General features: G+C 40.4%; 1 protein-coding gene across 2 annotated transcripts in view; it reads left to right on the forward strand.

Annotated features, from left to right (window-relative positions):
• The first annotated feature begins 268 nt into the window (after positions 1-268).
• Positions 269-13,519, forward strand: part of CD28 (CD28 molecule) — a 32,756-nt gene continuing 19,505 nt past the window's right edge. Inside the window, exon 1 of one of the 2 annotated variants that reach the window (XM_023219311.3) lies at positions 269-379. In XM_023219311.3, coding sequence (XP_023075079.1) covers positions 286-379 — 94 coding nt within the window. In that variant the 5' untranslated portion in view covers positions 269-285. Of the gene's footprint in view, positions 511-13,519 lie in introns of both variants that reach the window. The other variant, XM_023219306.3, reaches the window with a different exon arrangement.

Consider the following 13,519-nt stretch of genomic DNA (forward strand, 5'->3'; position numbering starts at 1 on the left):
AGTGATCCACCTGCTTTGGCCTCCCAAATTGCTGGGATTACGGGTGTGAGCCACTGCACCCGGCCTGTTCTTTCTTAAGAACACCTTGTCTCCCCTTTAATTTCTGCTGGATTTCAAGCACCCCTTTTCCACAACTCTTGATATCTATCAGTAAAGAATAATTCCCATAAGCCCATCATGTAGTGACCGACTATTTTTCAGTGACAAAAAAGTCTTTAAAAATAGAAGTAAAAGTCTAAAGTCATCAAAACAATGTTATATCCTGTGTGAAATGCTGCAGTCAGGATGCCTTGTGGTTTGAGTGCCTTGATCATGTGCCTTAAGGGGATGGTGGTGGTGGTGGTGGCCGTGGATGACGGAGACTCTCAGGCCTTGGCAGGTGCGTCTTTCAGTTCCCCTCACACTTCGGGTTCCTCGGGGAGGAGGGGCTGGAACCCTAGCCCATCGTCAGGACAAAGATGCTCAGGCTGCTCTTGGCTCTCAACTTACTCCCCTCAATTCAAGTAACAGGTAAACAATTTTAATTTCTTTCTTTCTCTAAATATTTTTTGAGGTCTTTCAACTGGCTTAGTTTATTTTAAATTTCTAACAATGTGTGAAATTTGAACATTTGAAGTGTAGTTTTGCTGTAATAGGGCAATGTGTTATTTTGAAAATCAGTGATTCTCAGACTACAATATAGTATCTTAACAAAAGTCCCTTGGAAACAAGTGATGTTTCTCTAGCTATTAGTTGATAGTGTCTCAAGAATTTATTATTATTATTATTATTATTATTTTAATTGAGACGGGGTTTCACTATGTTGCCCAGGCTGGTCTTGAACTCCTGAGCTCAAGCAATCCACCTGCCTCTGCCTCCCAAAGTGCTAGGATTACAGGCATGAGCCACCATGCCCGGCCAAGAATTTTTAACTTATATATAGTTTCTTTCTTTCTTTCTTTCTTTCTTTCTTTCTTTCTTTCTTTCTTTCTTTCTTTCTTTCTTTCTTTCTTTCTTTCTTTCTTTTTTTTTTTTAAATTTAAGAAAGCTGCTGTAAGTAGATTGGTTCTGGAAGCTCTGAATTTAGGCCGCCTGTGTTCCTATCACAGGGCCGATTCTCACTAGCTAAGCTTAGGCTACAATTTAAACTCTCTAAATCTCAGTTTCCTTATCTGTAAAGTGGGAATAATAAGAAACCTCACCTCAAGGTCATTGTGAGGTAAAATGAAATAATCCATGTGAAGGGCTTAGCTCAGTCCGTGCTTGGCTTGCAAGATAAATGTGAATTGTAATTACTCTACCTGAATTGAATGATTTCCAACATGAATCCTGGAGTCACCGCAGAAGCTGCTGCAGTACCAATATTAATAAATTAGTTTCCTTTTACAATCGGCCAAAATGTATTTTCTTAGATTTAAAATTCTTTAAGTTCCCAATGACGATGATGAGGAGGATAATACATCTAGCACTTTGAGCAGCGCACAGTTCTCGTAACTAGAAGGTAGGTATTAGAGTTAACTTCATTTCAGATGAAGAGATTGAGGGGTAGGCACATTAAGGGATTTGCTCAGGGATGTACAGGTGGCAGCTATTGGAGGCAGGGTCTGAACCACCTTAGTCTGATTTCAGAGCCAGTGTTGTTGATTATTATGCTGTTCCATCTAACATGGTGTGATTTGTAATTTCATGGACCTAGGTAAATCCAGGGTTAAATTAACTTCGGAAAATCACAAGCACAATTCCTAACAGAAAGAACTTGTTACTTGGGTGGACTGGAGTAAGAGGCTCATTGAACTTGTTCTCAGAGTTAGAAAAAGGCCCCTGCTTGGTTCAAAAACTGGACTGATAGGGGTCAACAGTCATGCTTAAATAAGGACAGTTATTTTTCCCTGAAAGATACATTGAAAAGCCAGTATCTTCAATTTTCTTTCTTATTTTGGCAGTACAGAGACTGCATTATTTGTTGTTATTCTTAAACATTAAGTGTATTTAGCCCAAAGAGTATAATTTTCCAATCTTCAGAGGTACAGTAGTTGCATATATACCCGTTTATATTATGGGCTGATGTACCAGTGAGCACAAATTGTGTATACTTATAAAACGTGTTGATATAATGAAAGACATGAGTTGGCAATGAGATCTGGTACCAAGCATTTACAGCTACCAAATATATTCTGCAAGAATCTTTAAATTTTATTTTAAAAAGGTCTAAAACTTATTTTAAAGAATATTTAAAATTTCTTAATTTGTTAGACAGTCAAGGGAAGCCCACCCTGACTGAAAACTATTTAAAATTGTTAATTGTACACTAAATACTTTTCTGATGTGCTTTGTGGACACCTATCTGTCATCAACTTATTCACTCTCTTTTGAAGAGTTTTTGGTAAGACTCAAAACTTTGCATGTTTCCTTTAGAATGCTTATGAAAAGGGGGCTAGATGGATCAGTGGTTGGAGAGTTCACACACGTAAGGCCTCTGTTCTCTGCTTTGAGATATATTTACTTTTCAAATGCCGATTCACTTTTCTAATAACTTTTAGCATTTGATACTGAGTGACTATCTAATGAAGAAGGAAAGGGATGGGAGTGAAGGGGACACTTTTCTGGTCTTTTCCAGTAAGAAAACTTAGGAGCAAGAAAAGAATGACAACATAAAAAATGTATGATTCGGCCGGGTGCGGTGGCTCACATCTGTAATCCCAGCACTCTGGGAGGCCAAAGCGAGTGGGTCACTTGAGGTCAGGGGTTGGAGACCAGCCGGGCTAACATGGTAAAATCCCATCTGTACTAAAAATACAAAAAAATTAGCAGGGTGTGGTGGCATGTGCCTGTAATCCCAGCTACTTGTGAGGCTGAGGCAGGAGAATTGCTTAAACCTGGGACGTGGAGGTTGCTGTGAGCTGAGATTGCACCCCTGCACTCCAGCCTGGGCAACAGTCTTACACACACACACACAAAAATTATGATGCATTCTAATCAAATAGTGCAAAGCTTCTTGTGTGCTTTCCCTTTCTCTGTATACACCTTCCATTAAGAAATTACAGATAAGGAAATTCTCTGGTCAAAGTGTAATTGTCCTAGCTAGGTCTGAGAAACCACTGTTATGCTTGTGTTGAGATGTGTATCTGTGTGCACGCATGTGTGTGTATGTATGTATATGAAGAATAGTCCTTCTTTCCATTAATAATGTATGTGTATGTATGTATATGAAGAATAGTTCTTTTTTCCATTAATTTAATAATGTAAATGTAACTTATTTGTTCATAGCATAGCTTAAAATATTTATTCTATAAAGGTTAAGTCCAACCTGATTCCCTATGAGTTGGATGACAGTGTAGAGAGATATTTATGGCTAAGTTAAAGAAGTGTGATTTAGGAAGAGTGAGGAAACCATAACTTAGACAAATCCTTTGCATCTTTTCTACCAGACTTGGATAATTGCACAACTGAGATCCATAGAGAGGATTTTGCTGGACTTTGGGATAGGAGTCCAGCCCAGAACCACAGAGCCTTAAAAGGGAAATGCTCTGGGATTGATGATAGAAGGATGGTATGCACAAAATACATGACATTGGTCACATGTTTCAGGCCATATTGGCTATTTTTCTTAGCAAACCTAATCATGCAGTATGAAGAGAAAAATCAGCATAATACCACTTATTTTTCCATGAGGCCATTCCTTTTTACTTCTCCAAAACTTGGGCAAAAATCTGTCAAAATGGCCTGTTTGGACAGAGCTAATTTCTCCACTGCCTTCCCCTCAGCACTTACTTTTCTGAGAGAGGCACGGAAGGCAGGAAAATAACTGACATTTAATAAAAAGTCATCAGCAAAGCAAAGTAATTAAAAATTTTATTTTTACTCTAGTCTTCAGCCAACGTCTCTCCTGAGCTAGTTGTATATGGAAAGAAGTAATTCGTTTCTCACAGTTAAGGGTTGCTCTGAGACTGGGCTTTGGAAAGTAAGGTGAAAAGATGGATGTCGAAAAATCAACAGGTTGCCACATTTACGTGACTTCCAAAACGCTGTGGCCAGTTTTTCTGTTAAAAGAAATTGACTGGATATTTTGTCATTTCTAGTAAATCTGATGGATATTTCAAAAGTATAGGCATTGCTTAAGGATTTGTTTTATTCTACTACCATGTCCTAGTTAACATATTGTTTTTTAATTTTTTTTGAGACGGAGTCTCCCTCTGTCGCCCAGGCTGGAGTGCAGTGGCCGGATCTCAGCTCACTGCAAACTCCGCCTCCCGGGTTTACGCCATTCTCCTGTCTCAGCCTCCCGAGTAGCTGGGACTACAGACACCCGCCACCTCGCCCGGCTAGTTTTTTTTTGTATTTTTTAGTAGAGGTGGGGTTTCACCGTGTTAGCCAGGATGGTCTCGATCTCCTGACCTCACGATCCGCCTGTCTCGGCCTCCCAAAGTGCTAGATTACAGGCTTGCGCCACCGTGCCCGGCCCACATTGTGTTTTTTAAGGCAACCATCCAGCAAGGACGTTTACAGCAAGGACTGTAAAATTAATATCAATATATCAATACCAGGAAATGGAATGAGTCATTGCCACAGATAGATTAGAAATAGAAATGAATCTGTGATTGTAACTTCAAAGCTCTCACATTCAAACTTTTACTATGGGTGGGGAGAGGATCCCGCTGCCTCCCCTTCTTTAAGACATAGACCCTCCTCCTTTTTAACGTCTTTATTCTTTTTTTCAAGGGTGGAGAAATGCCATATGATTACCATTTGGCTTTTATCTTGTGTGGATATCTTCCTCCAAGTATTTCCTGCATGCAGTGTGCTGACATTTACAAAATGAAAATTTTTATGCCACCAACATCCCAGAAGAAAATTTTGTTGTGGTTTATCATCTCTAACACAAAAGCCCTTTATTAACTTGTGTAGGCATTGATAAGGATACACAATTCATTTCAGACTTTGTTGTCTAAAAATCAGAGGACAGACACTCCTTCAAAGCACAATTGTTTCCCAGCAGGTCATGGCAAGGGATAGAATCTTCTTCTCTTTTTCATGTTGGTTAAATTTTTGTTTGCCTTTTTCTTCAAAAAATTTATTATTTATGGAACTTCACAGAGGTTGGAACTTTTCTCCTCAGTAGATAGTTGAGCTGAGCATCTGGAAAAATTACATCTGGGTGGTTTTGTGACTGACTGAACAGGTCTCTGGTTAAGCTGTGTTAAGATATCTGTGTCTCTTTTACGGTGATTTCTTTGGCCGGTTTTGGCCAATTACAGGGTGTTAGCACCAAAAACCCCAAACCAAAAAACCAAGACAATTCACTCAGAGCTTTGAGCCTGATAATTATAGCATGAGAATTGGTGCCTGAAGCTGAGGGGAAGGTAACCCAGGCCCCACAGAGAGGTGGCTGCATGCAAGTATTTAATTTTTTCCTTGTTAATCTCATTTTGATGACTCCAAACACTAGAAGAGAAGTGCACTGGATAGGATCAAGAACTACTCAGTCATTTGGTTGAGGCTTGGAAAAAACAGTTTAGACTTCTCACTATTTCAATGTTAATTTCAAAGGCATGTTTATTTGGTCTGGTGTCACCATGCAGGTTACACGTGCTTCTGTTTTCATTTCTGGAAGAGAACCTGCAAGGTGGTGGAGAATTTACTTAACTGTGAGCTGCTCCCTTATCTCTGCATCACCATTGTCGTCATCTTTTTCTTTGTCATCATCTTCATTATCTTGGGTACTCTGGCTGACAGTGTAACCAGGTTAATGGTTCCTGATGCTGTCATTCAGAATTACTCACTCATAGTTCATTTTGGCCTCTGATCTAATTGTGAGCCCCTTTCTGCAACATCTGAATCACCTTATTGGCTCACAGTCCACCATGTAATCTATTTGTCTTTCATGTTAGACTTCTGGTGAAAGATCTACTTCCTTGAAGAAACTTCTGGGTACTTCAGCCTTTATTGTGGTCTTGGAAGAGGAGTTCTGATGGAAGTGTAGCTCAACTTAACAAATATTTATTAAACCTCTCATATTTTAATCTGCATTGGAGTCTCAGAGAACATAAAAAGAAATATAGGCTGGGTGTGGTGCCTCACACCTGTAATCCCAGCACTTTGGGAGGCCAAGGCGGGCAGATCACCTGAGGTCAGGAGTTTGAGACCAGCCTGGCCAACATGGTGAAACCCTATCTCTACTAAAAATACAAAAATTAGCCAGGCATGGTGGTGCACACCTGTAGTCCCAGCTACTGGGGAGGCTGAGGTAGGAGAATTGCTTGAACCTAGGAGGCAGAGGTTGCAGTGAGCAGAGATCGTGTCAATGCACTCCAACCTGGGTGACAGAGCAATACTCGTCTCAGAAAAAAAAAAAAGTGTGTGTGTGTGTGTGTGTGTATATATATATATATATATATATATAAAATCAGTACACAAGTATTGTGTAGTACAAGTAACTAGGTAGTTAACTGAGTTCTCTCTGCTTTTACAGCCTCCATGTTTTAGTTGTGTAGATTATATATAACAGGAGGATATAACATCTGGAAACAGATAAATACCACTTGGCAGTCACTACCTCACCATGCTATTTGATGACTTAAGGACTTTTGGTTTGCATACGTTATTTTTATAATCTGACATGTCCTCTACACCTCTCACCTGAAGAAGCCTTCTCTGAGACCGCAAACGGCAAAGAGAGGGACTTCTTTCCCTCTCAAGTTTCTCCAAATTATTATTGTGTATTGACACATCTATTTTCTTTTCCACTAGACTATGAACTCCTTGAGGGCAGAATCATGTCTTATTTATCCTTCTGACCTCTGTATTAGGCACAATGCTGTAAGCATGTAGTTACTCAATAGATACTTGTTGAAGAAGGAAATGAATGAATTAGTAACAAAATGAGAAAGCATAAAATAAATACTCTGGTAAGATTTATGTAGAAAGGTAAGCCTTTATGGAGAGTTGGGAATTAGACTGGACAGTAGACAAGATTTGAATGAATGTTATTAATAATAATTGCTAGCTAACTTTTTTTAACTTATAATGTGCCAGGTAGAATTCTGCCTGGCTTTCCCTGTATTAAGTCGTTTAACCTTCCCCCAAGTCCTATGAGGTAGTTACCATGATTGCTATGATTATACTATTTCATAGATGGGGAAACTGAAGCACAGAGCGGGTAGAGCATCTTGCTTATGGTCACAAAGCTACTAAGTGTGTAAATCCAGATGGCTTGCTCTGGGGTTCATGTTCTTACCCATGCTGTGTTGTCTCAGGAAGGAGAAGGTGGATTCACAAAGAAATTAAACCAGGAGTACTGTTTCATGTTCTCAGAACAGATGGCAAATCTGAATGTGTGAGGTCATGGAGAAGCAGGGGAGAATCCAGTTAGGCAAAGGATTGAATACTGATAACAGAAATTCAAACTTTATTTTCAAGTCATTTTAAAGTAATGGCCTGGGTAAGAAGAAAATATTTCAGAATCCTTATTTTTGGAATGAAGCTGAAGTTATGGGAATGGATGGCTAGTTGAGAGGAGAGGGCATAACTGTAGAAAAGCAGAAAGTGGAGCTGAATTTGGAAACTGGCTCTGATGGGAGTCAGCTGAAAAGGATGGTTAGCTAGTGAAGGAGACAGAGAAAGTGGTGAGAGAGGCAAGGCGACAGTGAGGCTGGTGGAATGCCACTAAAGCCAATGAGGGAAAGAGTTTCAAAAAGATAGTGGTTAATGGCATTAAACATAGGAGGGAAAGGTGTGAATAATGGTTTGGGATTTGGCTGAAACGCCAGTTGGGACTTTTGAGTTTAGGCAGAGACATGGAGAAGGAGGATAAGACTTCACAGGATTAAGAAAAAGCGGAGGGGGACAAAACAGAGACAGTGAAAAGGAGAGGAAATAGATAAGGTAAAGACAGTTAGGAACGTATATCATCTAAAATATCTACCATGGTATTTTGTGCATTTTGTGCATGTAACAATAAATGTTTGCAAATGGCCGAGTGACTTAAGTATATTTGACATGTGGAAGGAGCCAAGTGCTGGACCTGAGGGGAGGAGGGTGGAAAGAGTGTGTGTATGTGTAGCATTGCAGGGCTGGAGAGTAGAGAAGGCTATTATTAGGAAAGAAAGGAGGAGGAGAGAGAGGAAAAAAAGAGGGTGGGGGCAGTTTTCTCAAGGAGATGGGGAGGGAGATTTGTTGCATAGGAGATGGGTGTATTAGAGAGAGGAGGACAAACCTCTAAGAAGATGGGGAGCAAGAGAAGAGACTTACGGGGGTAGAGATAAGTTAGATGATGCTATGGTAGATGAGTGATTCTATACTGGTGAACCTGAGGTTAAAAACAAACAAATCTCTCAGAGTAGGTCATAGTGTTAAACCTGCATCAACAAGGGCTACTGGGTAATACACGCCTTCTCTCTGAAGGCTTAGCCTATTTGTACTTTAAATTCTTGCTTGAGCCCTCAACAATGCACACTATGGCTAGGCTTGACCTCAGCTCATGGCTGAGATCACAGGGTCACAGGGTTCAAACCAACCCTGCCCAACATTATGGGAGGGGCTCCAGTTTCCAGTCAGGGATGTTAATCTTAGCATTTCCCTGTGTGTTTTGGAACAAGGATATGGTTGCTTGACCTTGGCTTAGGGAGGCCAGTCCGCTATTCTTTTGCCCTCTCTTTTTTCAAACTCAAAAGCGAATCCCAAGGATTTCTCAAGGTGGGGGATGTGATTAGGAATATTAGTCTGTCATACTGTGACAGAACTTTTCTAGGCCTTGGTTTCTTCATCTGATACATGAAGAGTTTGGGCTGGAGGATATCTCAGGTCTACTTTCTGGCTTAAAAGTGCTTCTGAGGTGGAATTTTTTAAAAAGCTAGCTTTTGTCAGGTCTGACAAGGCAGCTCAACTACCCCATCCCTTATGGATGCTCTTATGACCTGATAGAGCAAATACAAGAAATTACAAACCAGCCATCTCTGAAATCTCTTGCAGGGATTGCTAACTGGGATCCTAGATGCTGCTAATGTGCTTAGAAATGACTGCTGGATTTGAGGGGGCAATGCTGCCTTTGCTGTCTCCTATTTTCCTATGCAATGTTAAGGTCCAACACAGTAATTATGTAAACTTCTGGGCCATGACATTTACCTGGGGGTTCTGTATATGACAAGGTGATCCTGAGCAGATTCTTTAGAGGTATGTGATTTAGGCAGAATGGAACAGACAGGAAAAATGTACTGTTGTCTTCATTACAGAGTTGTTTTGAATGAGGGATCAGGATAATCGTGGCTCAGGAGGAAAATATGGCTCGCAAATTTGGTTACTAGATTAAAACATATATTTAGAAAATAATAAATTAATAGAGGAGGTCTCTTTATACCTATGGGTTGTCTTTTGATCTGTTAACTGAATTACTATAATAATACACATGTACAGAAATCTGTAATTCCCTGGTTACCTTCTATTTGGACTACAGGCAACCTTTTAGGATAGTAAGATTTGATTTTGGGGTGTTGTTTGGTGGCTTTTGGTATGGGTTCCACTTTCATGTAAGTTAAGGTACTCTTGCTATGTTGTCCCCTTAGATCATCTTTCTAACATTAGGAGATCAGAGGAAAATAGCAGACTTGACCTGTGAACAGTAGGGACTGGGTCACACTGCACCTGAGTTTATGTTGCTTTGGGTTTAGGAAGTTTTGGTCCCAGAGCACTCACATCCTGCATTGCTGGGTGGCGTCTCTGAGTGGTAGGGATGGATTACAGCACAGGTGATGGTTTTTAGCGGTTTTAATATTAACTGTCATCCTAATACATATGAACTTCCTAACGTACATTTCTGTCCCCAGCTGGCTTCCTCAAACTCTAGTCCTGTGCTTCTAACAACTTCTGGATCTTTCCTCCAGGATGAACAAATTTCCTCTTAACTTACCTCATTTTGTCAATGGTACCTCCACTCACACCCTTACGCAATGTGTGAACTCCGGGTCAGTTTCCATTCCTGTTCACCATCAGTCTGTAAAACTGAGCACCAATGCCTTGTTTGACCCTTTCATACCAGCTGCCACCTCCGCAGCTCAGGCCTGATGAACTCACATCAGTGCTCTTGCATCAGCCTCCTGATTGGTCTCTGCCTCAGCTCTTCCCTTGCTCCAAGCCAAGGGCAGCCAAGATTGCTTGCTGCACTCCTCAAGGTTGTGCTAACCTTCCCAAACCAGCATATACCACAACATTCTCAACTGAGACATCTTCAGCATCTCCCATGGTCTTTCTGGTAAGATCCATGTGCCTTTTCTTGGCATTTAAGGCTCCCCATGACTGGTACCGGTCATCTTCATCTGTTTCCATTCTACATAAATGGAATGCTCTGCCAGTTCCCAATAAACCTTCACACTAAGGTCATTTCCATGATCTTAGCCTGTCTATATTTGCCCCAGACCTTATGGCCCAGCTAAATGCGAAGCCTCTGCAAAAGCCTCCAGAGTCATCCTGTCTGGAAACAAGGCCTGTTTCACATGACTGTCAATGACCCTTTATAGGGTTCATGTACCACAGATGGCTTCAGAGAGTAGCTGATTGTGTACCTGCCTTAGGATTTCTCCTAGGATGAAACAGCTCTGTCTTTTACATCTTCCCATCTCCTAAGAATCAAGTACATTAGGTACTCAATTAATAAATGAATGAATGACGCTGTCACAGCAGAAGTCAGAATACCAAAGGACAATTCTCTGACACATCAAAATTTCTTCTCAGAAAGTACTCATTGATTGTTTTTGATAACTTTTCCTTCTCAAAAATGAATGTCTTAGGTCTTGGTGCTCAGATGGGACTTTTTGCTACTGAACTATCTGACCTTTGAGTTACTTTCTGACAGTTACATGTAGCACAATAACTTTTTTAAGAGGACAAGAACAAGTGTCCTCTATATTATAGTGTCTGCCTGTGTAGGAACACAAATAAAGGTTAAAGGTGGGGCTTGGATTAATGCTGACCAAAAGCAACTTTTTTAGTAAATTATTTATTTATTTGAGATGGGTCTCACTTTGTTGCTCAGGTTGGAGTGCAGTGGTGCGATCACCACTCACTGCAGCCTTGACCTCCTAGGCTCAAGTGATCTTCCCACTTCAGCCTCCCAAGGAGCTGGGACTACAGGCACATGCCACCACAGCCAGGTACCACCACACCCAGCTAATTTTTGTAATTTTTGTAGAAATGGGATCTCACCATGTTGCCTTGACTGGTTTCCATCTCCTGGGTTCAAGTGATCCACCTGCATCAGCCTCCTAAAATGCTAGGATTACAGGTGTCATAAATTAGTAAATTTATTAATCAGGATTCTGTTTCTATTTCTGTTGTTACCTATAATCATTTGTCCTTGTTCGAACTAAAACCTCTTTAGATTTTGTTTTAAAACTGTACCTTCTGTCAAGAACAGTTAATGTGCTTGGTGTAACGGATAGTTGTGACATACACAATCTTGGCCAAGGCTGGTTGCTTGGTCTGCTTCTCTTGATGGAAGTCATTGCTTCTGTCATGGTGGCCTCCTCTACACTGCTCTCTTTCCTTCTGGTGCTGGTAACTTCACTGTCCCCTGGTCTCTTTAGACCTAACGGTGGTCATAATTCTGCTGCTGCAAGTCACAGGCTCTGGCACTACCCCTTGTGGTTCTGCTGTCGCCACACCTTTGCCAATAGTCCTTTCATAAATAATCCTCCTACTCTTGCCCACTTTTGTGTGTGCCATCTGTTTTCATTTGGGATCTGGAATGAGACAGCATATAGTTGGCCCTCCATATCCATGAGTTATGCATCTGTGGATTCAATCAACCATGGGTCAAAAACAGTATTTGTGTGGGATGCAGAAGCTATGGATACAGAAGACCAACAATTGCACGACTTGAGCTTCCATGGATTTTGGTATCTGCAGGAGTCCTGGAGCCAATCCCCCATGGATCCAGAGGACAACTATGTATGCATGTTTATCAAGCTTATTCAAAGCATCCCCCCTTTTTTTGTGAAGAGATTTTCCTTAAACCTTCATTTCTTGTGAAAATGAGAAGAGTTCCAAGATAACAGTCAACAGAAAGCTAGAGGAAATGACCACAGAATTATTTTAAACCATAACCTGCATTATTATTACCATTTTTTCATTTTAACATGAATTTCTGGGAGAAAAAGTGAGTCCATTCAAAGCATGGTAGGTCATGAATAGCTTTGTTTTTATCTTCATTGAAGCTCAGAGAGGATGGTGAAAGGTGCTACAGTCTGGTGAATGTTTTGTACTTCTCTCTCTCTTATCAGAAGGAAGCCAGGCCACCAGCTAAGGTTATCAGAGCCATAGACTGTTGAGTCCCCCTTTCTTCTCAGGGAGCACAGTTTGTCTCACAGGTCCCTGAGCAACCACCGGCTTGTCTTGTGGGGGAACCTACCCCTTACAGAGCCTGAAAAGGAGCCAGTGGACAGATGGTCACGTGTTGAAGGGCATCCTGGGCCTGAATAGGAAATGTACGCAGAGGAAAGTTACAGTAACTTAACCAGCTCTGTGGTCAGGAGGGAGGTGCTCTTCTATGCCAGGGAAATCAGCATCACCTTCACAGTATGCTCACAAATATCATAGGGCAAGACGGCTGAAAGTAGAAGCTTTCATTGTTTTTGGTTTCTACCTAACACGTGAAATTCTGTTCAGTCCGAATTTTTAAAAGGAAACCAGATAATTAGAATCTTACAACCTGATTTTTCAACTGCAAAAGAAAGTCAGACTATGATGTGCATAAATGGAACCTGATAAAGTTCTTAGATTCTGGAGGAAAATCACATTGCTAATTAATCATGTATTCCAGCTCTCTAACTGCTTCTTTAGCTTCCTAGTACATGTTCCACTCTTGAGTGCTGCTGACTTTACCGTCTGGTTCACCAGTGTCTATGTGCCATTTTATTTCTCTATGGTGATACAAGAAAGAAAAGGAAAAAAATGACAAACAAATGTAATTCACAAAAGCCCCGAAGTTAAGGATTTTCCTAGTGAAGTTCAGACTGAAATGTGACTTTATGTGTTGACTCATGTCTATGTTCAATCCCTTTTGTACACTTGGGTGAGCTAGAATGGAAGATCCCAATGGTATAATTATTACTTGTGCATCAGAAATAATTTATGAGATCATTTGATGTGATCATGCTGTCTGTAGGCCTTATTTGGGATCCATCTGTGACCTTCAGGAAAGCTTCAAAATTGTAAGCAAAATGTTTTGTATATGTGCATTAGAGGCAAAAAATTTGGAAACAAATTTTTTCTAGATAGGAGCATGAAATAAATTCAGTCTTGCTGAATGAAGTTGTTTTTCTGTCCATTCATGATTTAAAACATTACTTCTAGATGTCTAAATAAATAAATTATATCTTAGCTCTCCCCTTATTTGTGTGACCTTGTTTGAAAAGTCATTTACTTCTTCTTCTTCTTTTTTTGCCCCAATGGCCTCTTTTTTAAAATAAGGGATTGATGTAGATCATCTCCAAGTTTCCTTCCAGCTGAGTGGTTTTTTTTTTTTTTTTTTTTTTTTTTTTTTTTTGCAGGA

Source organism: Piliocolobus tephrosceles, chromosome 11 (assembly GCF_002776525.5).
Source record: "Piliocolobus tephrosceles isolate RC106 chromosome 11, ASM277652v3, whole genome shotgun sequence".
Taxonomy (NCBI): domain Eukaryota; kingdom Metazoa; phylum Chordata; class Mammalia; order Primates; family Cercopithecidae; genus Piliocolobus; species Piliocolobus tephrosceles.